Raw genomic sequence first — 27,267 nt, 5'->3', positions numbered from 1 at the left:
CATAAAGACAGACATACAGAGCAAGTAAAGAAAATTGAGAATCCACAGACAAACCCATACTTTTTCGTCCAATTGATTTTAGACAAGGGTGCCGAGACAATTCAGCAGAAATAAGAGCAATAGTCTTTTCAGCGAATGGTGCTAGCACAACTGGGTATGCGTGCGCGAATGAAGGTGGGCCTGTGCCTCACACCTGATACAAAAATGAACTCAAAATGGATCAAAGACCAAAATATAAGAGCAAAAACTATAAAACTCAGAAAAAAACGAAAGGCATAAATCTACATGACGTTAAGTCAGGAAATGGTTCCTTGGACATGCTATGAAAAGCACAAATAAATAAAAACAAGATAAATTTGTCTTCATCAAAATTAAAATTTTCTGTGCTTTAGAGGAGACCATCAAGGAAGTGAAAAGACAACCCAAGGAATGAGAGAAAATATTTGCAAAGCATGTATCTGATAAGACTCGTATCTAGAATAAAGAACTTTTACAACTCAGTAATAAAAAGCCAAATAATACAACTTAAAAAGAAATGCGCAGGGGCACGTGGGTGGCTTAGCTGGTTAAGCGTCCACCTCTTGGTTTCAGCTCAGGTCAGGATGTCACAATTCGTGAGTTTGAGCCCACATTCCGCTCTGCACGGACTGTGGAGATTGCTTGGGATTCTCTCTCTCTTTCCCTCTCTCTCTCACTCTCAAAATACACTTTTTTTTTTTTTTAATGGGCAAAGGATCTAAACAGACATTTCTCTAAAGAAGAGATTAAAAAAATATATATATATATATGAAAGGATGCACAAGCTCACTGGTCACTAGTGAAACACAAACATTTTAAAACCATACTGAGATACCCCTTCACACAAACTAAAATGGCCAAAATCAGAAAGTACACAAGAACAAATGACAGCAAGAACTTGGAGAAATCAGAATCCTCAAATAATGCTAGCAAGAAATGAAAAATGGTGAACAACTTTGGAAAACATCTTGGCAGTTCCTCAAAAAGTGAAACAGAATCAGGGCGCCTGGCTGGCTCAGTCGGTGGAGCACGTAACTCTTGGTCTCGGGATTGTGAGTTCAAGCCCCACGTTGGGTTAAAGATTACTCAAAGATAAAATATTTTTTTAAAAGTTAAACAGAATTTTAAGACCCTGCAATTCCATTTCTAGGTGTATGCCCAAAAGAACAAATGTGCATAGCAGGATTATTCAGAATTAAAAAAGGGGAAACAACCCAAATGTTCATGAACTGAGAAATGGATAAGAAAATGCACTATATCCTTACAATAGAATATTCTTTGGTGAAAAAAGGAACGAAGTGCTGTTTCATTCTGCAATATGGATGACCTATGAAAACTTGACACTAAGTAAAAGAAAAGAAAAAAAAGGAAGCAGGCAAAAAGGCCCGATTATATGATTTCATTTATACAAAATACTTAGAATAGGCAAATCTGTGGAAAGAGAAAGGAGATCAGTGGTTGCCTAGGGCTGAGAGGGTCAGGGGGGTGGAGTGACTGTTAATGGGTAAAAAGTTTCTCTCGAGGTGATGAAATGTTCTGCAAATAGACAGTAGTAAGTAACAACTACACAAACTTTGTGAAAAGGCTAACATTCGCTGAAATAACACTTCAAAGCGCTGAATTGTAAAGTTTATGAATTATATCTCTTTTTAAAAAGCTTATAGTTAAATGAAACAGATCAAAAATAGCCTCAAAACAATTCAGAGATAAAATATTGCACCTAGGAAACAAGAACAGAATGTAATTTTAAAGGAAGGAAGGAAGGAAGGAAGGAAGGAAGGAAGGAAGGGGCGCCTGGGTGGCTCAGTTGGTTAAGAGGCTGACTTCAGCTCGGGTCATGATTTCGCGGTCCGTGAGTTCGAGCCCCGCGTCAGGCTCTGTGCTGACAGCTCAGAGCCTGGAGCCTGTTTCAGATTCTGTGTCTCCCTCTCTCTGACCTTTCCCCGTTCATGCTCTGTCTCTCTCTGTCTTAAAAATAAATAAACATTAAAAAAATAAATTAAAAAAATAAATAAATAAAGGAAGGAAGGCAAGCAGGCAGGAAGGTGGGAAGGCAAGCTGGCTGGGTGGTTGATTCAGAGAATAAGAAACTGCTCTTAGAAAGGACAGTGCTGACAGAAAAAAACAAAGCTGATAAAGTGAAGACACACGCTAAAAAGTAGAACCAAAAGGAAAAGAAGAGGAGAAAAACAACTTTTTTAAAATACAGAATTTATTTTAAATGTCCAATGTCCAACTTAGAGTAAGTCCAGAAATAGAAAAGGGGGAAAAGGGGGAAAAGGGGGAAAGAAATTAGCACAGAAATGTTACAAAAGATTTTTCTTAAGTTGAAGTACATACAGTTCCAGACAGAAAGAACCCAAGGAGTGCACAGAACAATGGATGAGAAAAAAAAACACTCTAATGCACAATGCCATGAAATTTCAGAACAGGAGAACAAAGGGTAAACAAGCTTCCTGTCACATTTACAAACAAGAGGAATCGGAGCAGCACCAGACTTCCAGACAGTAATACTAAATGCAAGAAGCCAATGCAATGCTTTCAGATTTTAGGTAAAATTATTTTCAATCTAGAATTCTATGACCAAAAAAAGGCATCAATCAAATATGGCTGGAAAATAATGGTGTTTTCAGATTTGTAATCTCAAAAAAATTCCTCCCAAACTGCTTTCCTCAGGAAGCTACTGAAAGATGTGCTCCAGGAGAGTAAAGAAGAAAGAGAATGGATAGTGGGGATTCACATGGGAAAGACAAAAGGAATTCTGAGATGAATGATGAAAAAATCCCAAGGTATTACAGTGTAACAGCCCAGAAAGCAATCAGTCCAGACCAGAGAGTTTATACGAAGTGTTATCTCTAGATGAAAGAATGAAAACAGAAGAAAAAGTACACGATGCATCCGATGCACTTAAAAAAGGAGAACTTTAGCTCTATCACAATGTTTGGTGCAGGGGTGCCTGAGTGGCTCAGTCAGTTAAGCATCCTTGATTTCGGCTCAGGTCATGATCTCACAGTTCATGAGTTTGAGCCCCACAATGGGCTCGCCTACTTGGGATTCTCTCTCTCTCTCTCTCTCTCTCTCTCTCTCTCTCTGCCCCTCCCCACCTGCGAGTGCGCAGCCAGGCACTCTCTTTCTTATAAAGGACTCTGAGTTGAAAGGGTCTCTTTTTTTTTTTTTTTTAATGTTTATTTTTTTGAGAGAGATACAGTGAGAACCAGGGAGGGACAGAGAGAGAGGGAGACACAGAATCTGAAGCAGGCTCCAGGCTCTGACAGCATAAAGTGCGACATGGGGCTGGAATTTACAAACCATGAGATCAAGCCAAAGTCAGATGCTTAACCAAGTGAGCCATCCAGGCGCCCTGCATTCTCTCTCTCTTTCTGTCTCTCTCACGCTCCCTCTCAAAGTAAATAAATTAACAAACATTAGGGGCGCCTGGGTGGCGCAGTCGGTTAAGCGTCCGACTTCAGCCAGGTCACGATCTCGCGGTCCGTGAGTTCGAGCCCCGCGTCGGGCTCTGGGCTGATGGCTCAGAGCCCAGAGCCTGTTTCCGATTCTGTGTCTCCCTCTCTCTCTGCCCCTCCCCCGTTCATGCTCTGTCTCTCTCTGTCCCAAAGATAAATAAACGTTGAAAAAAAAAATTAAAAAAAAAAAAAACATTAAAAAGAAAAAGTTTGGTGCAGAATTAGTGACAGGAACACAGAAAACTATGCAAATGAAAAAATCAGGAAATAAGGAAGTAGTAACAACAAAAGTATGAAAGGAAATGTAATCCTAATAAACTGTGTGGTTCAGCTGTGAATAAAATTTATAATTATAATAGCATAAACCATTTAGTCAAAACTTGTGATGTGGGAATACTCAGAAGACCAGGGTAGAATACGTGTTTGTGGAGACTGGCCAGAAAGAGAGCTAAATCCTCACCTTCGGTAAGTTAAAAGACAGTAAATAAAACTGACAAGCTAAAAAATAACAGTATAAGGATGTCACTCAGAAAGGCAGAAGTTGGGGTGCCTGGCTGTCCCAGTCAATAGAGCATGTGACTCTTGATCTTGGGGTCATGAGTTCAAGCCTCATGTTGGGAGTGGAGCTACTTAAAAACCAAAACAAAACAAAACAAAAAAATGCAGAATACCATAAAAAAAAAAAAAAAAAACCATTGAAAGTCATGAACTCTATAGAGCAAGAATCAAGAACAAAGAGGGGTGAAGCTAGGAAATGCTGTTGCGTTACAAGTCTTGTAATGCTATTTGGCTTTTTAAACTATGTGCATGTATTATTTTGGTCGTAAATAAAATTTAAATTCAGAAAAGGAAAAGACTTCTCTTCAAATCAGGTCATAGGATGATGTCCTTGTTTAATTTTAATAAGAACATCCCGTCTACATTCAATTAGAGTAGTGGGTTGAATTGTAGCACCCAAAAAGGCATGTCTAAGCACTAACCCCCTGGAACCTGTGAAGGTGACCTCGCTTGAAAACAGGGTTTTGCAGATGCAATTAAGTTACAGATCTCAAGATAAGATCACCCTGAATTTAGAGTGGGTCCAGCGTCCTTTTAAGAGACAGAGGGGAAAAGACATAGACACAGGACAGGAGGCCATGTGAAGACTGAGCAGAAATCAGAATCCTACAACTCCAAGCTAACAAACACCTGGAGCCACTAAAAGAGGCAAAAAAAGAATTTCCCTCAACCTCCCCACCTCCACCCCAGCCTAGAGGGATGAAGCCCTGTTGATCCTGACCCCTTAATTTCAAACTTGTGGCCTCCAGAACTGTAGAGAAATACATTCACTTAGTTTTAAACCATCAGGCTTGTGGCAATTTGTTACACAGATAAGGAGAAGGAAACTAATACAATTAGCAACAAAGGCTTTGGAAGCTGTTAACTTCAACTGCCATCAGGCTGAAACTGCAAGTCCTCCTCTAAGAACACATCCTTTGGAGGCCCAACTCCCCCAGGACCACAGTAACTTCCTCCCAAAAATAAGCCCCTATAGTCACAGGGGCCATGGTCTTGCTCAAACGGTTTCTTAGTTGTGATTCCAGACACAAAAGAGAATCCTAAACATATTATGCTTTATCTCATTATTTTTAAAAAATGAGTATTTTTCACGCTCTGTCTCAAAACAATTTTTGATCCCACTACTGACACAGCGATTGATTAGCTTTAGAGAATTAAGAATAAGGTTAACTATTTTAATGAAAAGTCAGAGGATGAAGCAAAGAGAGCTACACTGGAAGAGTAGCAGGCAGCCTATCTCCAGTCTTCCCAGGAAAGCTTTATGATCTCCCTCCTCCTTTCCACCTCTTTCCTTTTCTGCTTGGCTAGGCCCCTCCCCCCTCCCCCACTGGCCAATTTCTTCCTTTTCCCTGTGGTGACAGGGGCACACCTCAGGCCCTGCAAGGGTATCTCCGGAGGGCTCACAACCAAAAAGGAGGCTGGACTCCAGCTCAGAGTTAGACTGTGGTACAACCTGAACTACCAGCTTGCAGGGGGGGTTATCAGCTCCACACTGAAGGTAACAAATAAAGCCCTTACACCTTTCATTTTATTTATTTTTTTATTTTCTTTTTAACGTTTTATTTATTTTTGAGACAGGGAGAGACAGAGCATGAAAGGGGAGGGTCAGTGAGAGGGAGACACAGAATCTGAAACAGGCTCCAGGCTCTGAGCTGTCAGCATAGAGCCCGACGCAGGGCTCGAACTCACGGACCGCGAGATCATGACCTGAGCCAAAGTTGGCCACTTAACCGACTGAGCCACCCAGGTGCCCCACACCTTTCATTTTAAGAAACTAAATAAATAAGTAGGGGTGCCTGGCTGGCTCAGTCCAGAGAGCATGCGACTCTTGATCTTGGGTTGAAAGTTCGAGTCCCACATCGGGTATGAAGATTACTTAAAAATAAAATCTTAAAAAAAAGATAATAAATAAATAAAAAGTCAGCTTTCTTTGCCTATAATCCACAAGTGGTTAAAAGACAAGAAACTCTTGGTTAAGGTAGTAACTGCTTAGTTCTTCTCATTAGCAAAATTAAACACATCAAGGGTCCACCAACAGGTTCATAGTTGCCAGAGATATCCAGAAAGACAACAAAGATCTATCATAGTCCTTTTAAGTTAAAATATTTGAAATACCTGAGATCAAAAAAGCAGGGAGAACATGTTTCAATGTATTCTCCTGGGAACAGAGGGAGCTGAATAACGTGTGGTGCCGTGACACCAGAAGATGGGAGGACAGTAGCTGCTGTCACCTGCACTGAAATCATCACTTGATCTCCACAGAACAGAGAGGGTACAATGAAAACAGGACTGGGTGGTTCTTTATTTTTATTATTGTTGAAATATAATTCACATACCATAAATTCACCCTTTCAAAGCATACAATTTAGTATATTCAAAGTAGTGCAACCATCACCACTATCTAATTCCATAACATTTTCATCACCCCAAAAGAAACTCCATACCCGTTAGCGGTCACCCCTCATTCCTCTCTGCACGGAGCCTCTGGCAACCACTGATTGACTTTCTGACTCTATTGTCTATTCCAATGTCTATTCTGGACATTTCAAATACATGGAATTATACAATATGTGGATATATGACATTTTGTTTACCCCTTCATCAGTTGATGGACAACTCAACATTTAGGTTGTTAGGATGGGTTGATTCTTGAAGCCAGGAGAGCATAATGGTCAAGGTCACCTTCTGCAGGAAGGCAGCCAGCCTCTGACTGAGCCCCTTCCAGACCCTCTTACTCACCCTACCCAGTCCAGAGCCACGGTAACTGTTTCAATAATACTTAAGACCCCACTCTGTGCCAAGTCCTGGAAATACAAAGGTGAATGTCACAGGGTCCCTCTGGGACCTCGGATTTCTTGCTCTGAGAGACCCCCGTGAAATAAGTCTTCCAAAAGCTTTTGGCAAAAGAAAGCAACCACACGTCAGATTTAGCAAGCAAACGACAGCTCTTAGAACATCTGAAGCACCTGGTCCTTTTTATCACCCAACTTCAACAAAAACCTTTCAGCCAATCTTGAAGAGGTAAATAGGTTTAACCACTCCCTAGCTTTTGAGTGATACTGGACAAGTTACTTACCCTCTCTAAATCTCAATTCTTTATCTGTGAGATGAAGCTAATAATGTTACTTACCTTATAAGATTACTGTAAGGATTAAATGAGTTCAGTCAAGTAAAACAGCACACAGTAAGTGCTTCAAGTATTAACTACAAACTAAGCTAGTCCTTTTTTTTTAATTTTTTTTAATGTTTATTTATATGAGAGAGAGAGAGAGAGAGAGAGTGTGAATGGGGGAGGAGCAGAGAGAGAGATGGAGACAGAATCCGAAGCAGGCTCCAGGCTCTGAGTTGTCAGCACAGAGCCCAATGTGGGGTTTGAACCCACGAACCTGAGCCAAGGTCGGACACTTAACCGACCGAGCCACCCAGGCGCCCCCATGCTAAGCTGGTTCCTGATGCTAAAATTCTAAGCTCTGTAATTCCTCAAATTCTTGACTCAGCCTTGAGTGAAGAAACCACTGAACACTGATCTCAAGGTAGCAGATGAGCCAGGGAAGAGCAAAAACTACTCACCAGCACCAAGATTTTAATTCTAATTAGCCAGTTGTGGAAACAGGCAGAGCTTCTCATTTATAATTATAGATCCACCCATGGTATTCACTTCTTGAAAAATGTGGAAGAAAAGGGTCTGTTCAAAACAATTCCTCCTTTCCTTCACATTCTCATGCTTTTCCAGTTATTTCCAACACTAATTCTTTCTTGGCCTCTCTCCTGCAGCCAGCATTGAGTTACCTTCCACTCTCCAAAGGTCCATATTGAAAAACAATCAAACAGAACGGAACTTTGCCAAATGACATCCGCACAAAGACCAAGTACATAAAAAGAGAGAGGGAAAGACAGGGGAGGGCCTATCTTTGGGAGCACAGTGGAATTATAGGCTAATAATAAAAGAAACTGGAAAGCAGATCTCACAACAAAACGGGAAGCAAAAGGCATGAGTGACCCAGAGGAAGGGGACACCTGCCCCAGGTCAGGACTGCTGAGTCTTAGTGTTTGGCATTTTCCTAGAAGTAGTTATTAACACTTGACTTAAATCATTGAGTGTTTACAAGCTTGTGGGGAAAAGTAAGGGACTAGAATTTTTGTCTCAATTTTTTTTTAATGTTTATTTATTTTTGAGAGACAGAGTGCAAGCCGGGGAGGGGCAGAGAGAGAGGGAGACAGAATCTGAAGCAGGCTCCAGGCTCCAAGCTATCAGCACAGAGCCTGATCCGGGGCTCAAACCTACGAACTGTAAGATCATGACCTGAGCCGAAGTTGGACACTTAATAGACTGAGCCACCCAGACGCCCTAGGACAGGAACTTTCTAAAAAAGATTCAGTTAGTTCTTTTTAAGGGAAACAAGATCTTCCCGTTCATTCCCACCTCTCAGAAATTCCAGAATCTGTAACAGTCCAAAGTGACTCAAAATCACTCCAAACCAGCTCACTAATTTGATTCCAATGGGAGTTCATGGTCGTGTATCCACTCCACACATCTCCTAATGAAAGCATGAGATCTAAACTCAGAAGACCAAGATTCAAATCCCAGCTCTTCCATGTCTTGGCTACAAGACCTCACGCACATCACTTCACCTCAGTGGGGTCCCATTTTAAATCTATAAAACAGAATAGCCAACAAACAATAGGCATTCGATACATGTCAGGTAAGACTAATATTTAAACATTAAAAACTCATTACCCATCCTTCCAGGCTGTGTCTTTCCCAACGTTCTTGGAGGTCTCTAAATTGGTTACCAACCCAGAAAGGCAGACTAACTCCAGAAATTAGCACTCAAATTGATTTCAGTGGCACCACAAAGATGTATGCCTTGAAGAGTAGGCTCCTCAAGGAAAAAAAAAAAACAAATTAGTGGGGCACCTGGCTGGCTCAGTCAGTAAAGCATGCGATTCTTTTTTTTTTTTTTTTTTTCAGAACCCTCTTTAAGTATTTTACTGACAAAATGTAGAGCCTGCAATTCTTTTTTTTTTTAATTTTTTTTTTAACGTTTTATTTATTTTTGAGACAGAGAGAGACAGAGCATGAACGGAGGAGGGGCAGAGAGAGAGGGAGACACAGAATCGGAAGCAGGCTCCAGGCTCTGAGCCATCAGCCCAGAGCCCGACGCGGGGCTCGAACTCACGGACCGCGAGATCATGACCTGAGCTGAAGTCAGCCGCTTAACCGACTGAGCCACCCAGGCGCCCCGAGCCTAAGATTCTTGATCTTAGGGTCATGACTTCAAGCCCCACTTTGGGCATGGAGCCTATGTAAAAAAAAATAATAATAATTTTTTGAAAATAGCTTGTTGTTTTCAAAAGGATCTTTAAACGAAAAGTGAAAAGGAAAGAAAATCAAGTTCACCAAGATATACTACAATGCTTTGCTGTGTTTAAAATTCCTAGTAGTGTAACAGTATAACCTGAGATTTTATTACAAAATTGAACTTCCTGCACGAAGCACTCCTCTTGGATATGTATCAACACTACTCCATAAGTGACTTCGCCTAGTGTCTTAACTCTCAACACTGTCCACCTGCTAACCACTTCCACAAGTACCTGTTTCACCCAGGCCTGTCTCCAGAATTCCCTAACTGCCCCACACACTTTCCACTGGATTTCTATTAGACATGTTAAAATCAATGTCAACAAAATTGAGCCCCAACCCCTGTTCCCCCTACAGTCTTCCCCTTTTCAGTTTAATGATAATTCCACATTCTATATGCACAACCCTTGTGGACTATACTTCAAAATATACCCAGGGCCTGACCATCTCTACCACCTCCATCTCTCCCACCCTGCCCTCCTTCGCTTGGATCATGGTGATAGCCTCGGAACTTGATTCCCCGCTTCTAGCTTTGCCCCTCTGTGCTTTCTCTGCACCATAACCAGACTGAGATAAAAAGCAAGATATGTCTTCTGCACTCCACTGCTCAAAACCCTCCAGTGACCCCAACTCACTGAGTAAAAGCCACCATCTTTACAATAGGCCAAAAGGCCCTCCACGACCTGCTCATCTCTCCCATCGTCCCCAACACCTCTTTGACCTCACTCTTCTACTCCCCCTCACCCACACCCCTCCAGCCACCGTAGCCTCCTAGCTGGCCCACAAACCTACCAGCGGTGCTCCTTCTTAGGGCTACTCAACTCTGCCTGAAGCACTGACACAGCTCCCACCCTCAGCTCCTTCAGATCGTTACTCAACAGTCACCTTCCCAGGAAGGCTTCTCTCTAAAGACTCTAAGGGAAACTGCAACCCCAGCCAACACTCCACACCACATGCCACTTCCCTCCTTCATTACAATATAATATGCACTTCATGTGGTAATCTTGTTTATTGCTCCTTGCCCCACTAAAATGTAAGATCCACAAGGGCAGAGATTTTTGCTTTTCTTGTGTATTATATTCCCAGTGTTTAGAATAGCACTGTCCAATATAATCTTTAATTTTCAAGAAAACACATTTTTAAGGTTTGTTTTTTTTTTTTTTTTAAGTTTTTATTTACTTTTGAGAGAGAGAGAGAGAAAGAGCAAGAGGGCACAGGGGAGGTGCAGAAAGAGAGGGAGACAGAGGATCCGAAGCAGGCTCTGCGCTTACAGCAGAGAGCCCGACACGGGGCTTGAACTCACAAACTGTGAGACCAACTGAGCCATCCAGGTGACCCACAAGGAAACACATTTTAAAAAGTAAGAAGAAACAGGTGAGGGGCACCTGGGTGGCTCAGTCGGTTGAGCGTCCAACTTCAGCCCAGACCATGATCTCATGGCTTGTGAGTTCCAGCCCCACATTGGGCTCTGTGCTGACAGCTCAGAGCCTGGAACATGGTTTGGATTCTGTGTCTCCCTCTCTCTCTGCCCCTCCCCCGCTCATGCTCTGTCTCTCTCTCTCTCTCTCTCTCTCTCTCTCAAGAATAAGCATTAAAAAAAAAAAAAGAAAAAGAAACAGGTGAAATTAATCCAATTACATTATTATATTTAACCCAATAAACTTAAAATGTTTTTGCGTATAGTACATATTGATACTATATTAATAGTATGCTTGTTATAACATTAAAAAAAAAATCAATGACATCTTTTACCCTTTTTTTTTCATACTGACTCTTGAAAATCTGGTGTGTATTTTGTACTCATAGCATCTCTCTAGTACTCAACTATATTGGACAGTACAACTGTAGCACAGTGCCTGGCCCAGAGCAGCACTCACACATATTCCTTGAATGAAAGACTGTTTTCCCAGGAAGAGGCATCTATGGTATAGTAGTTTTTTAAACGTCAACTGCATTGTACATTCACAATCTTTGGTGTGATATATATACTATTTTTTCCTTAAAATATTATACTTTTTACACTTGAAAAAATACTTTTAAAATACAACTTTATATTGCTTCTATAAATGAGAGAGAATGGGTCTAAAGCTAACAGGCCTGGGCTTCAGTCCCTGCTCAGTCATTCATTCACTAGTCTGGGATGAATCTAAAGTATGGACACCACCAAAACTGTTTCTTCATCTGTGGAACAGGGACAATACTGACCTTCACAGGATCGTGGTGAAAATTAAATGAGATGTTGACATAACCTGTTTGTAACTGAGAAAGTCATCATTAAGTAAAAGAGACTAAGAAGACAACCCAAGCTTTTTTCCTATGCCTATCATTTTCACATGGACCAATAATACAAAAAATGGCAAGGCAGTCTGACAAAAGAGCTAGGTCTCAAGTTCAAAAGCCTTGTCCTCCGCTTATAGCTATGTGACCTTTAGAAAGTCATGCATTCACCAAACGTTTACCAAGTGACTACAACATGCCAGGCACTAGGGTAGCAGCCAAACAAGATATGAACCCTACCCTTGAAGGATGTGCAGTCTAGGAGGAAGAAAGAGATGAGGAAACAAGAAAACAATAAATTGTTTTTAGGGGCGCTTGGGTGGCTTAGTCGGTTAAGCGGCCGACTTCGGTTCAGGTCATGATCTCGCGGTCTGTGAGTTCGAGCCCCGCATCGGGCTCTGTGCTGACAGCTCAGAGCCTGGAGCCCCTTTCAGATTCTGTGTCTCCCTCTCTTTGACCCTCCCCCATTCATGCTCTCTCTCTCTCTGTCTCAAAAATAAATAAACATTAAAAAAATTTTTTTTTTTTTTAATAATAAATTGTTTTTAAAAATCAAGCCACTCTCTTAGGTCTGTTTGCTCATTATGAAATGGGAATAATACCTTCCCAACATAACCCAAAAGGCTGCTACAGAAATTAATTTTTAAATGTTTGTCAAATACTTCAAAAACCTTAACTCACGTTTTTTGTTTTTTTATAATTTTGTAAATGTTTACTTATTTTTGAGAGAGAGAGAGAGAGAGAGTGCTAGCAGGGTAAGGGCAGAGAGACAGAGCCAGAGGATCCAAAGCAGGCTCTGCACTGACAGCAGAGAGCCAGATGGAGGCTTGAACTCAGAACTCTAAGATTGTGACCTGAGCTGAAGTCGGGCACTCAATGGGGTCACCCAGGCACCCCTTTAACTGTTAAGCATAGTCATTTTTTCCCCCTACTTGTAATCCAAAACGACTCTGGCTCCTGTGACTGTCCAGTTTGAACATTCACTCCAGTTATATCACATCCATGAAATTCATTTCACTTCGGCAAATTTTAGTAAGCATGCAGAAAAAAAGGATGAGCAGCTTTAACACAGGTATTTAATACCGAAATAATGATCCAGGTCACAATTCTAAGGAACACAACCCAGACCTCTCAGTTACCCTACCTACTTACAGTGTGTCAAGATAAGCAATCATAGGGTAAGGGAAACTGAATAATTTAAACTGAAGAAAGAGGAAAAGTCATAAAGCAGTAGAGACACTGTGTCCAAGATTTTTGCAGTGTTGCTGAGGTAATACTGGGCTAGGTCGTGGTCAACAATTTAGGCTAAAAGCCATTTTATGGCCAAAGTAAAGTGCCCACACTCCTTTTTTAAGCCTCGAAGTTGATCAGATCTGGGAAAATCTCAAAGAAAGATGATCTGAAGGGCTAGGTTCCCAAGAAGTGAAACCCTACCCAACCAGGACAAAGTGGGTGTGACGAAAGCAAAATGATGAAGATTCTGTAATCCTTCCTGAAGTTTAAAAACTGAATGGTACCCAAACCAAAGTCTGGTGTAACAATCATTCCCAAAGAAGAAGGAAGGAAGAGACTCTCAGATGGGGTTCACACCGCATCTTCTTCCTGATTTCTCCTTTCCCTCCTTGTCATATTCTCAGGAGCCCCCTTCCAGCTCGGTCCCAAGTCGCCCCTTCCTCCAGTCCCGATCCCTCCACAAAGGTCACGCCTCTTCATCCCGGACACCAAAGCTCCTTTCCCCCTTCCGGCAGGACCTGACTCCCTCCGCAACCCTGGCCGCCTCCGCGTCCACTTCTAAGAACCCCCGCGCGCGGCCCGCCGTGCGCCCACCCCGCTCGGGCGGGAGCCGGGACACCCCTCCTCGGAGGCCGGAACCGCCGCGCCAGGCCCCTCCCACAGGAAGCCGCCGCCCCCCGGCGCCCGGGCTGCACCGCCCCGGCCCACCACGCGCGGCCCGCCGCCCGCCTCCCACCCCGCGCCCCCGGCCCGCCCGCGCGCCGAGTCCACCGCGCCCATCGCGCCGGCGCTCGCTACCTGCCGCGGCCACAGAAGCGGCGCCCAACTCCGCTCCCACTTCCGCCTTCCACCGCCCGCACTCGGGCCGGGTCACGTGACCGCGCGCGGTCACCTGACCCGGAAGAGGCTGGCCAGAGCTGCAGGTGTGGGCAACCTAGGCAGGGCCTGGGTAAATTTGTCCCGAAGTCGGCCTTATCATTCCTGTGTTGGAAAGTGGAAGGGCTTTCCACTCGCTAGCTGATCCCGGAGCAAGCAAATAAGTTGAAGGCTCACTGTGTGCCAGGCGCTTCATTCACTCCCGTCAACCTCGGAGGCGGGTCTATCGTTAGTTCCATTTTACAGGTGAGAGGAGGCCAATCAAGTCAACAAATATTTACTGAGCTCCTTAAGGTTATGCAATAAATACAGACGCCCAGTTAAATTTGAATTTCAGATAAGGTGCTATGCAATATATAGATATCCCCTAAATACTCCACGGGACATATTTATACTAAAAAAGCAAAAAAGTATTTGTTGTTTATCTGAAAATTTTAGTTGGGCATTTTGTATTTTACTTGCTGTATCTGGCAACCCTATGCCTACCAGGTACCAGGCACCATTCTGGACTCTAGAAACACAGAAGTAGTCTTTATGGAGCATCTATTTTTGTGACATAAAGCAAAGGTAGGAAAGCTTCAAAAACCCCAGGCTGGGTCCATAAGGTGCCTCACTACACCAAACCAACCCCCGTTTCCTTAATCTACAAAGCAGATAGAATGTTATTAATTATAAAGAACATTTCAAATCAACAGTCTGTACTAACGAAGACTCTAATTCTTCACTTTTAATCACTATTTATTTAAAATTAATACTATTTGGAGTGCCTGGGTGGCTCAGTCCGTTAAGTGTCTGACTCTTGATTTCAGTTCAGGTCATGATCTTAGAATTTCGTGAGTTCCAGCCCCACATCAGGCAGTACAGAGCCTGCTTGAGATTCTCTCTCTCTCTCTCTCTCTCTCTCTCTCTCTCCCTTGCTCTCTGCCCCTCTCTCATTCACTCTGTCTCTGTCTCTCTCAAAGTGTATAAATAAACTTAAAAAAAAACCTTTAAATAAATAAATGAAACACTACTCACATAATTAGCCTTAAGCACTGCAAACTATCCTGTTATTTTGGAGTTTTTGAGTTTAGATGGATCCTATTATGCATGCAAATTAAATTCTTTGAGTACTTAGACTCTACTGTTCCTATTCCCATTCCAAATCCAGGAGATGGCATTTCAAGGAGATACAGGCCTCTCTTGTAGAGACACAGGTTCTAAAGGTGCGATGATGAGAGAATTGGAAAGCAGGGGGCTGACACTCTCCAGGGGCCGAAGCATTGGTCCCCTGGCTCAAGCCTCTTTTATTTTTGCAAATTGTCTTATAACAGCAAGCACATACAACGTAGTATTTGACATCCTGACAGGTCCTACACCTGCAGTGTATTCCATACCGGGTCATGAGTACATCTGGTGCCAGACAAAACATTCCTATCCCAGGCCTGGCGCCTGTATGGTGTCCTTCTGGAGAGAACGAGCAGTCCCGGTCACCTTCTGTCCTGATAATGAAACTGCTTTCAGTTTCTTGGTGCTCTCTCTCTTTCCTTCAAGACATTCTTAGGGTGCCTCCGGCTTCTTGTTCTCCAACACTCTCATCCTATCTTGAGCCCTACATTAATTCCTATTAAAACTATAAAACTATTTAAAACGTCTCTAGTTCCACTGAAGGGAGTTATACTAATTGTATTCCAGAGGAATTGGGAAAGGATTCCTTGACTTGGTGGTATTTGAGTAGATGTTCACTAAAAGATAGAAAAGACCAGGCAAGCATGCTCACAATTGTGCATTAAAGGAGTAAAACCTGGGGTGCCTGGGTGGCTGAGTCGGTTGGGCGTCCGACTTTGGCTCAGGTCATGACCTCTCAGTCTGTGAGTTCGACCCCGCATCAGGCTCTGGGCTGACAGCTCAGAGCCTGGAACCTGTTTCGGATTCTGTGTCTCCCTCTCTCTCTGACCCTCCTCTGCTCATGCTCTGTCTCTCTCTGTCTCAAAAATAAATAAATGTTAAAAAAAAATTTTTTTTTTTTAATTAAAGGAGTAAAACCTAATGAGTGTATGGTGATCTATGGGGCCCTACATGATCCCTCCTCACCTCATCTCCAATTACTCTTCCCCTTGGTACTCTGCTTCACCCACTCTGGCTTGGGGCTTTAGGACTGGATTTTCCCTTTGCCTGGAAAGCTCTTTCCCCAGGTAGTCAGATGGCTGACCCCTTCATCTCTCATCAAATGTTTGCTCAACTATCACAGTGAAGACTTTCCTGATCACCCTATTTAAATATGCAACCCATCTCTTACTCCCCCTCCTACCAGCCTCCTTCCTGCTTTATTTTTTTCTTCATATTTCTCCATACTTATCACTATCTGACATATATGAATATATGCATGTGTGTGTATGTACCATGTTTCCTACTACAAGAATTGTGAAGATAGGAGCCATATCCCAGCTCCTAAAGCAGTGCTTGGCCCACAGAAGGTCTCTTTAAGTAAACTGCTGAATGAATAGATTTCATCAACATTTATTGAGCTGTTGAATGCATTGCTGTAGATCCTACAGTATAGGAGATTTTTTTGAAAAGACATACAATAAATTCTGAAATGTTTTCATAAAAGTGTCCCTCAAAAGTTACAAATTAAATCGAAATGGTCATTTGAGGAAAAAGACCCCAAAACACAGTCCCTGACTTCCAACCTACATTAAAAAGACACACAATTAATTACAGTGCAGAGGAGGAATAATAACTGCTTATGGAGCAACAGAACTAAAATGTCCTGAAGTGTAAGGGTGCCCGGGTGGCTCTGTTAGTTAAGCAGCCGACTTTGGCTCAGGTCACGATTTCTCACCTAGTGGGTTCAAGCCCTGTGTCGGGCTCTGTGCTGACAGCTCAGAGCCTGGAGCCTGCTTTGGATTCTGTCTCCCTCCCACTCTGCTGCTCCCCTACTTGCACTCTGTCGCTCTCTCTTTCTCTCAAAAAATGAATAAACATTAAAAAAATTAAAAAATAAAATGTCTTAAGTGTGATCAGAAAGAAAAGCTCAAATCTGTCCTTGGGGTAAAATCTGATTTGAGTGATCAGAGACTGCTTTATAGAGGGGTCCACTGACCTGCTTCTTAGAGACTAAGTAAGTAATGATTGGTCACAATTTTCTGGAAGAAGACAAAACATGAGCAAAGACAGAGACAAAAAGTCTGTGAGACACTGCCAAGAGTGTTCAAAGGAACTCTAGGATACTAAAGTATCACCAAAGTCAGGGAAGGAGAAACAATTCAGAAAAAGATGGCCCGCGATGTCAAATTCTGCAGAGAAACAGAAAGCTGAGAAATAAAACCAAAATTTTTTTATGAACATTAGAAACAGCCTTCCACCATGTCATTTCAGGCAGGGCAAGTAGGACAAAAGCCACTGGCTCTGGAGACTGAAGAGAACTTATGGTAAAAAAAAATTGAGACAGATGTTTGGGGAAAGAAAGAGGATTTGGGCACCTGCGGAAGGGGACCTCCAGGGCACTGAAGGATTTTCGGAGGTAGGATGGATAAATTATAAAAAAGGAATAAGATTTAAGACTTGACAGAGAAAGCTTAGAATAAATCAATGTCGCTGAAGATGAGTGACAGAAATCCCACTTCAACATTCTGCCAAAATTCTCCAGCATGAATTTATAACAGGCCAGATATCCTAATTATGCAATCTCCGATTTAAAAAGGAATTTAGAAGTCATCTAATACTCCCTTTCAGTTCCGTCCGGCAAGAAATTTTTCGCTAGTAAATTACATGCCTTACTTAGGGAAGTGGGCAAGGACAGCAAAGACCCCTCTCATGAAGCAGGGGTAGGTAAGTAGCAGTCAGTAGAGCATAATGGATAAGAAAGTGGCTCAGGGTCGGTTTGTCCAGGTGTCCTTTTTGTTGTGGTGGTAGTTTTTCGTCCGTTTGTTTTTTGGTAAGTAGCCTCCATGCTCAGAACCCTGAGTTCGAGAGTCAGTCCCGGGTGTTACCAAATTCTAGACGTGTTAGGTGGGCCTAGCTGTAAAATAGTACCTATCTCTTAGGCTTGTTGTAATCATTAAATAATCTGTAGTTTATCTGTATTGACTTTCTTGCAACAACGAGACTATATACAGGTTTTCCATTTAAGAGTAAAGGAGGCGCTAAAGGGTGGACGCAGAAACCTATCTCCTGTGGGGGGGGGGGGGGGTCTCTCGAAGTTTGACCCCGCCCACACCTGGCTGGGCCGCTGGCGACGTCGCGCCTGCGTGCGGGTAGCCTTGAGCCCAGGGTATTCCTATGCCGCAGCCAGGAGGCGCCGCTAAATCATAACTGCTCCCCCGGGCTCCCAGAGGCCCTGACGGATGTAGGGGTGGAGCAGGCTCCGTGCGCAGGCGCGCTGAGGCCGCCTTCGGTCAAAATGGCGCCCGTGGAGCACGTTGTGGCCGACGCCGGGGCCTTCCTTCGCGACGCGGCTCTGCAGGTACGGGGAGGTACAGCGGAGACGAAGGGGTTTTGGGCTAGTGGCCCCTAAAGTAGTGCCGTGACCCAGGCGACGCGTTGCGTGGGGTGGACGCGTGCGAGCTGGGCCTGTCTCTCCGCAGGACATCGGGAAGAACATCTACACTATTCGGGATGTGGTGAACGAGATTCGGGACAAGGCCACACGCAGGCGGCTCGCCGTCTTGCCCTACGAGCTGCGTTTCAAGGAGCCCTTCCCGGAATACGTGCGGCTGGGTGAGTGCCTCTGCCCCGCTGTTGATAGCGAAGCTGGGTCCCACTCTACAGTCTGGACCGACTCAGGTGCCAGTTGAGCTCTGGCTGTTTTATCAGCATTTGATTCAAAAATTGCACTTTTGGGGGGACTATGGGGGGAGAGCGGTTCTCTGGGTCAAGAGTCAGTCAGGCCTTGCCAGTTTCTAGCTATATACCTCTTGGTATCACTCAGACTGTCTAGGCCTCAGTTGCTTGCTCTGTAAAATGGGGAAAATAATAGCACCAACCTCAGAGGGTGCTGGGAGCATTCAGTGAGGAATATGTCACTTCGTATCTGACACTTTGTAAACATTCAAATTTGTTTGGATTAAAAAATCAGAATTTTTTCTAACATTCATTTTTGGGAGAGGGCACGTGGGGGAGGGGCAGAGAGAGGGAGCCGCGGAATCTGAAACACGCTTCAGGCTCTGAACTGTTAGCACAGAGACTGTGCGGGCTGGGGCTCCAACTCACCAACCTTGAGATCATGACCTGAGCCAAAGTCTCAGGCTTAAGGACTGAGCCACCCAGACGCCCCCCAAAATAGGAATCCTTATAAGTGACTTAGTCTCTCTGAGGAAGTACTTCATAGGATTTCGCTTAAGAATGAAATGAAAAGCTTTTAGCACAGTGCCTCTTACATAGTAGGTACCCAGTAAATTTTAGCTGCTGTTAATACCTGCTTTTTAGGAAACATGAGCAGTATTGTTATAAAGCACAGTTGTCACAAAGCAATCCGATAATTTTATGTCCTCATAGACCACAACAGTTGTTGATTGAATTAATTTTTCATCCCATTTTGGAATCTGAATGCCTGCTCTATTAATCTGGATTGTTATACTTAGAATCAAAGAATTTTTGAGCTGAGAGTGAAGAGATCCTCTCTTCCAACATAATAAAGTTTAGAGAGGGAACTCATCATTTACAAACATTATGCTTTCAGTGACTTTGTATTAACTTTATTCTCCTGTTCCTTCATCTGCATGAGATAAGGATGTCACAGTAAATCTAACTGGCATGAATTTTAGTGATAGAGAACACGTCTCAACAATGAGTAGAATAAGACAAGAAAATGGATGAAAGTACTAAGAGGGTTTCCTTGGGATGCTGATTCTGAGTTCTTTTCTTACTTTCAGTATTGTTATTCAAGGTCATATGGCTTGTTGCTTCTAATGCAAGTTGGGACTCTCTTTACAGTGACTGAGTTTTCAAAGAAAACCGGAGACTATCCCAGCCTTTCTGCCACAGATATCCAAGTGCTGGCACTCACCTATCAGTTAGAAGCAGAATTTGTTGGGGTATCTCACCTAAAACAAGAACCAGAAAAGGTAAATCAGAAGGATTATTGGTTTTATTCCTTTTATTTTAAATTTTATTCTGGGAACTATCCCATATAACAGAAGTAGAGGGAATAGTATGGTGGACCCAGTGTCCCCATCAGTTGTCTCTGCACTTAACCAAGTCATGATCTATCAGATTTCATTTCTCCTGACCCCCAGGCCTGAGTATTCTGAACTCAGACATTGTATTTATCAATAGACATTTCACGGTGTGTCTTTAAAGATAAATATAAAGCGTGTCTATTTAAAAACAAAGAAACAAAAAAACCCTACAAAATCCTTACACCTACTCGAAATTAATAGTGTTTACATTTCCGAATTATTTTATAATTTTTTTTCAAAGTTTGTTTGGCTTAGGATCCAAATAAGATTCCTATATTACAGTTAGCAAATCTATCTCAGTCTCTTTTACCTGTAGTTTTTAGCAAGGGATGGTTAAATTTGAAAAATGCAGAAATAGAGTGAAAATCAACTGTATTCTTGCTGTTGTTTTAAATAGATTTCTTTCCAGAAGCAAGAAAGAACTAGTGTGCTTGCCTTTTTTTTTTTTTTTAAGCTCTTGCCACCTTCAAATTCTAGGTTCCTGTTGTGCTTTTAGGGACTTATTTGCATTGGTTAAGGTTGAAGAGACTAATGGATTTGTGCCTGGGCCCTATTTGCTCTTCCCAGACCAGAAGATTTTAGAAGCTAAATAATACTATAATAATTAATTTCATGTAGTGTTGACTACGAATTGTTTTTTTTGTTTTTTAATTTTTAAGGAAACTCTCTTCCCAACGTGGGGCTCGAACTCACGACCCTGATATCAAGAGTCACATGCTCCACCAACTGAGCCAGCAGGCACCCCTAAGAATTTCTTGGTATTCTGTGCCTAAAATCATCAGAGCTGCTTTGAACTCCTATTACTGTACTAGTTAGAACTGCCGTCACTTGTTTTCAACCAGGTTTAGAGTCCTCTAATCCAAAGTCTAAAAATAATGTGTAAAACAGATTTGTGTGTGTCACCAGGATGTTTGGGGAAGATGGGGGTGGAGGGAATAGTTTTACATAAAGGTTGACTTTGTAACTGAGCACAGTGTGATGTGTTAGCTGGGTTTCCATGTGGCATCCATCAATTCATGATTCATAAAAATTGTTCTTTTCCTGCAACCTTCAGCAGGAGTTAGATTTTTTTTTTTTGTTTGTTTGTTTTTTTTAAGCAAGCTCTGTGCCCAATGTGGGGCTTGAACTCACAGCCCTGAAATCAAATCTCATGCTCTGCTGACTGAGCCAGCCAGGTGCCCCAAGAGTTAGATATTTTGTATCAGAAGCTTTAAAACCGTGTATCTTTAAAAAAGTACAACAGTATATTTTGACCCAGCAATTCTCTTACGCATTTCTCATAAGTATATAACTAAAGATACATGCAAGTTTTTTTTAAATAATGGTGTTCATTACAGCTCTTTTTATAAGGATAAAAAAGAAATGATCTAAAGTGATTATTTAGTACTAGTGGGATCCCTGAATAATTATTATGTTTTCCAATTTTTCAATAATTATGGGGAAAAATATTTTGTTCTGTTTATTTTACCTTCTCTTCCGTGTTGAATTTTCAAACTGTATTTCTCTGCTTAGAGCTGTCACTTACTTTCTTTTCTTTTTAAAGGTTAAAGTGAGCTCATCGAGTCAGCACCCAGAAACTCCTCTACACATTTCTGGTTTCCATCTGCCCTCAAAGGTGATTCCTTAGGCCACCTTCTCGTGCCCTCCTCTACATGTCCTATCTCCACAAATCGTTTACAGTGAGCCAGACTTCCCTAGACTAATATCCTGGTTTGTCCGGCCCTGCCTAATCTGACTTGAGTCATCTGTCATTTCATCTGTAAACTTCTCAGTTTTCAGGTTTTAACATTATTACTCTTTAACCTCAGCCTAAACCCCCACGAGAAACACTCCAACATGGACACACAGCCGGTGAGCCTGAGAACCTAGAATTCACTTCCTTCATGTTCTGGAGAAACCCTTTGCCTAATATCGATCGTGAACTGCAGGAGCTCCTGGTAAGACCCCGATTTATGATCTCTGATGACAACCTGCCAACTCCTCCCTGCTGCTCCCGTGAACTGGGAATTCGTGAATTCTTTTGTTTCAGATTGACAAAGGTGATGATGTTCCGAGTGAGGAGGACGAGGAGGAAGCGAATGGATTTGAAGAAAGGAAAGACGAGGACAGTGATGACGATGGGGGTGGATGGATAACTCCCAGCAACATCAAGCAGATCCAGCGGGAGTTGGAGCAGTGTGCTGTCCCCAAGGACGTGCGGGTCGGCTGTGTCACTACAGACTTTGCCATGCAGGTGGGCGGGTGGGCGTTGGCTGGCCCTAGGCTTTACTGCATAACCTGATTTGGGCAGGGGTCTCTGGATGTCCGGGGACATGTACACGTCTAGTCTGTAATGCTTTTCCTGGTTCTAGAAACGTTACCTGTGCTCTTTAATTATTTAGTTTTGTTTGGAGGCTAGAGAATCAATATAACAACAAAGTTTTTTTTAGTGTTTACTATTCATGATATGTTGATGGCTCTCTTCCAGTATGTTAAATATTACACATTCAGTTAGGTACTTGGAAAAAGAGATTTCCAGCTATGAAAAGAGGGTATATTTGCCTTTGACAAGATAAATGCCTCTGTTAAGAGCGATTGCCAATGAGGGGCCATTGACGTACAAGAGAAATCTAAATCTTTGTCCTAGTTTATATGTCTTGAGAGGCATTCTAAGCTTGCTTTTCCTTAGCAAAAGCCCTTTGTGAACCAAACCAGACTGTAACTGTAATTATACACAAGTTAAAAGAAAATTTGGCTTTGCAGAGTTGAGTGCTGCTCTAACTTGTTGGTTGCAGAACGTCCTGCTTCAGATGGGGCTGCACGTGCTGGCGGTGAACGGCATGCTGGTCCGCGAGGCCCGGAGCTACATCTTACGCTGCCATGGCTGTTTCAAGTACGTGCTGAGAACCTGGACCCACTGCCTGAACTCTTTTCTTCCTGCCCTTTTTTTTTTTTCTTTTTTTCTAACATTTGAGACAGAGAACATGCACACAGGTGTGTACCTACGTGAGTGGGGGCGGGGCGGAGAGAGAGACTTCCATGCAGGCTCCAGGCTCAGTGCTGACTTTGCGCTCCGTCGCACAGCCGCAAGATCATGACCTGAGCTGAAATGAAGGGTCGGATGCTTAACCTACTAAGCCATCCAAGCACCCCTCTTCCTGTCCTTTCTACTGATTTTCTGAAGGACACCCTTGTGTATAGGTTTTTCCTCTACCTTGTCATTCCTATGTGGGCTTGGTTCAGTCTCCATCAGAGCACCCATGGGACAGAGGGCACCTGTGACCTCCCATTTTAATATCTTAGTCGTAGGATTAAGGGTGTGGATTGTGGAGCAAAGAGCTCTCCTTTTATAATAAGTACTAAAATGTTTATGGATGGAATGATGTTTGGGATTTGCCTTAAAATAATACACAAGTGGAAGAGTGGCTGGGGGTAGAATGGGACAGGATGGCCATGAACTGATAGTTGTTGAAGCTGGGTGAGGGGTACATGGTGGGGGGGTGGGTCATTGTACTTTTTGGTCTACTTTAGTTATTCTGTTTTTGAAAAGGGAATAGACTAAGATTATATAGGTTCAGATCCAGGTTTTATCTCGCACTAGCTTTGTAAAAGTTGATGCTTCAGGTTCTTACATAACATTGAAAAAGCTGATTGTCATGTAAGAGTGTGGTATCTAGAACGTATGAGGAAGTCCACTCAGTCACTCGGGTGAGCTGTTAGTTCACTGGCCATGCTCTTCTCTCCATTTCTTTTCTGGCTCTTGATTTGGCTCTTGGGGGTGGTGGGGTGGCCAGTGTTCTCTCTCAGGATCCCAGAGACCTGGTTGGAGTGGAAGAGACTGTACTGCAGCCTTGCTGGAGAAGTGTGGCCCTGGGATCTTACACTGTGGTTTCTTACAGCCCTTTCATAGATTCACTTAGATTTGGTGGCCATCATCTGCTGGAGCCCTTCAGTGCTGAGGCCTGCATGGAAGGTTTCTGAAGCAGCAAGGTGTCTCACTGGGTCCCTAGTGCTGTTCCGCTGAGGGTAAAGTTACCTGGAGACACCCTTGCTCGCCTGCAGGCTTCAAAACTCATGGCTTAGGGGCCCTGCCCTGCCACCACTGTGTGTAGGCTTGCCTATGGCTTGGTGAGCTACTCCTCAAAGCTGCTTGTGTATTCTTCTGAATCTTTAGTTTGAAGAAGTTCCAGGCTCGGGACAGGGTAAAGCTCGTTGCTTCGTGAAACCTTATTTCCCCCATTGCCCTTTGTTACAAAACCCCATGTTCCTCCAGGTGAATTCTTAGCAGCTTTTAGAAATGTTCTCCATTCTTGTGAGGTTAGCCCCAGTGACTGGATAGTTTCTTACTCAGAATAATTAGTTCCCAGCACCTGTTGAGAGGTACTTGGTTTACTCTCAGAGACTTGCAGGTAAGGGATTCGGCATCTCAGGAGAGTCACACAGTTTGTCTCCTGACCTTGGGGAACTGAGGGGGAATTCCTCAAGGACAGGTACGAGCACTGCCATCTGGTCCTTGACAGCATCAACTTCTCTTGCCAAGGTCCCCTGTTGGGGCGTGAGTGGAGAGGGGAGAGGCAGGGCCTCAGGGTCTGCCATCCACACCTAACCAACTGTAGCAGCTTTCCAGGGTTTCCTGTGGAATTCATTAATACGTTCTTGGCACCTCTGAAGCCACTTCCTGGCTTAAAACCCAGGCTAACACTTCGGGGCAAGGTACAAAGAGCTGCGGCAACTCACCCCTTTACAAAGTACGCTGATGTGGGGGTGCCTGGGTGCTTCAGTCTGCCGAGCATCTGACTTCATCTCAGGTCATGGTCTCATGGTTCGTGAGTTCAAGCCCCACGTCCGGCTTGGCACTGTTAGTGCGGAGCCTGCTTTGGATTCTCTGTCTCCTTTTCTGCCCCTATTGCATGCATTCTCTCTCTCAAAAATAAACATTAAAATATAGGAGCCTGGGTGGCTCAGTCCCAAGGATCCAGCTCTTGGTTTGGGATCAGGTCCTGATCTCACAGGTTCATGTGTTCAAGCCCCACATCAGGCTCCATGCTCACCGTGCAGGGTCTGCTTGGGATTCCCTTTCTCTGCCCCCTCCCCCAACTCACATGCTCTCTCTCTCTCTCTCTACATAAACTTAAACAAACAAACCTAAGTGTGGTGATATTAAGAGCACTGATTGTGAAGCCAGGTTCCCTGGGCTTACTATCTGCCACTTACTAGCTCTGACCTTGAGCAAGCTCCTTATCTTGCTTCAGTTTCCCCATCTATAAAATGGAGAGAATGTCAACTTCAGAGGATTGTTGTGAAGTTCAACTTGTAGAATAACGCCTGGCAGTTGAGTAAGACTTCAGTATTAATGTAAAAACATAAAAACATTCTGCTCCCTTTCCGTGTTTACTCACTTGCTGCGTGTGTCCTTTCATTCCCTTTTCCTCGGGTCGTGCAGCAGCAGTCTACTGGCAGCAGCAGCAGGAGGCCAAGCGGACGTGGGCTGTGGTGTGTAGGGTGCTGCTCAGCTTTGCCCCATGTTTTTTTGTTCCCTCCTCCTCTGACCCCCGTGACTCACCTCGTGCTCTGGGGAACGGGTTTGCCGCTTGTGGCTTCAGCACGCAGCCTTTCCTTTTATGTCTTCAGGACGACGTCTGACATGAGCCGAGTGTTCTGTTCACATTGTGGAAACAAGACCCTGAAGAAGGTGTCTGTGACCGTCAGCGACGATGGAACCCTGCATATGCACTTTTCCCGCAACCCCAAGGTGCTGAATCCTCGGGGCCTCCGGGTGAGTGGCCTGTCTCCTGCTCCCCCAGCAGCAGGGCCTGCGGTTGGAAAACCAAGACCTCTTAAGCACGAGGATCCAAATGAACAGAGAGGACCAAGAAAACCTCAGCATTTCAGTGTCCCAATTATTCTCTGACCACCTTGTTACTTTTTGGCATAAGATGTTCTGGCCCTTGTCTCACGCTGTCCCTGCTCCGGAGTCAGCCATTTCTCTACGGAACTCTGATTCTTGTTGAAGGATGGTTTTTAGAGACAAAGAACTGACCGAGCACGGGGCGGGCTCATTGCGCTAGGGGATCATAGATTTCTCAGCCCACACTGGACAGAGATTGTAGGTCTGCATATGTGTATATAAAGGTACACATGAGTATTTACTATTACCTGTCTGTATTATAAAATAAGTTTATAAACTTCAGTTTCAACCCCACAGAGTTCATTCTAGCCCTCCCTCTTATCCTTACACCGTTTTGTATAATAATTTATTTGCTCAATCCTAAAATACGGTTTCAGAATTACTAACCCACACCACTAGGAAAATGGTAGCTGCTAACTAGAGTTCTGTGTTTATAGGCAGTTCTTCCTGTCACTAGCGGAGGGTATGTAGTCCAAATACTGCATTGGGTTTTTCCCCCTGGGAGTTGAGGTCGGGGTGAGGTGGGAAGATGCAGGTCATGTGCTTATTAGCACATAGTAGCAGTGAACGGTACACTCCAGAGCTGTCAGTAAACTTGACCTTAACAGGATCAGACGTGTTTGCATATGGTTCCCTGTCCTTCTAATGGCCTTTCCTCTTCTTGTTCACAGTATTCACTTCCCACGCCCAAAGGGGGCAAATACGCCGTCAACCCCCATCTGACCGAGGACCAGCGCTTCCCTCAGCTGAGACTCTCCCGAAAGGCCAGGCAGAAAACCGACGTGTTTGCCCCTGACTACATAGCTGGGGTATCTCCCTTTGCAGAGAATGACATCTCCAGCCGGTCAGCGACCCTGCAGATCCGAGACAGCACCTTGGGAGCCGGGAGGAGACGGTTAAATCCCAATGCTTCCAGAAAGAAGTTTGTGAAGAAGAGGTGAAGTGCAAGTTCCTGGGGCAAACAGGATCGCCGCTGCAGCTGCTGAGGCGCTCGGGTGCCTCATTTCCCTGGCTGTCCAGCTCCAGAACCATCTGGATGCAAACAGCGGGACTGACCTACACAGTGTTGTTTCCTGACCCTCGGGGATGGGTCGGGTCGGGTTTGTGGGGACACTGGGCTGTCCCTTGGCCTGTGAGCATCCGGAGAGCTGGGATTCCTGCTGTGCTGAGGGGAGTTTGATGAAAACACAAGCAACGGTGCCATGGAGCACATCTTCAACTTCCAAAGAAAGGAACTTCCAAGTGAAAGTATTTCTCTAATAAACATGGTTACAAGCTTTGGTGCCTTTGATTAAGTAGGCCAAATGTTTGCTTCTTAGGTAATTTGAAGGCTAACACTTAAGCTATATACCCAGTATCAAACATTTAGATTTATTTTTTTGCAAGAAAATGTACTAAATTTGCTACAATAAAACTAAGAGCTTTCTCTTA

At 43.7% G+C, this 27,267-nt stretch overlaps 2 protein-coding genes across 2 annotated transcripts in view; one reads left to right on the top strand and one right to left on the bottom strand.

Moving 5' to 3' along the window:
* WWP2 (WW domain containing E3 ubiquitin protein ligase 2) overlaps positions 1-13,817 on the bottom strand; it is a 150,185-nt gene extending 136,368 nt beyond the window's left edge. The window contains exon 1 of the mRNA XM_045443343.1: positions 13,711-13,817. The gene's annotated coding sequence lies outside the window, so the exon portion shown is untranslated. The remainder of the gene's footprint in view (positions 1-13,710) is intronic.
* A 4,217-nt stretch (positions 13,818-18,034) lies between these two features.
* NOB1 (NIN1 (RPN12) binding protein 1 homolog) lies at positions 18,035-27,267 on the top strand. Its single transcript, XM_045443340.1, has 9 exons — positions 18,035-18,235; positions 18,357-18,489; positions 19,705-19,835; positions 21,493-21,564; positions 21,758-21,886; positions 21,979-22,182; positions 22,724-22,821; positions 25,560-25,704; positions 26,508-27,267. The coding sequence occupies exons 1-9, from the start codon at positions 18,173-18,175 to the stop codon at positions 26,775-26,777; spliced, it is 1,245 nt and encodes a 414-aa protein (XP_045299296.1). The 5' UTR covers positions 18,035-18,172; the 3' UTR covers positions 26,778-27,267.

This window comes from Leopardus geoffroyi, chromosome E2 (assembly GCF_018350155.1).
Source record: "Leopardus geoffroyi isolate Oge1 chromosome E2, O.geoffroyi_Oge1_pat1.0, whole genome shotgun sequence".
Lineage (NCBI taxonomy): Eukaryota > Metazoa > Chordata > Mammalia > Carnivora > Felidae > Leopardus > Leopardus geoffroyi.
This window is presented reverse-complemented; position numbering and strand designations above follow the sequence as displayed.

Bases quoted from the DNA above. Each gene is read 5' to 3' on its own strand.
- NOB1 (XM_045443340.1), top strand. From the start codon at position 18,173: ATGGCGCCCGTGGAGCACGTTGTGGCCGACGCCGGGGCCTTCCTTCGC. The intron at 18,236-18,356 runs GTACGGGGAGGT...GTCTCTCCGCAG, and splicing joins TTCGCGACGCGGCTCTGCAG to GACATCGGGAAGAACATCTA. The intron at 22,822-25,559 runs GTACGTGCTGAG...TTATGTCTTCAG, and splicing joins CGCTGCCATGGCTGTTTCAA to GACGACGTCTGACATGAGCC.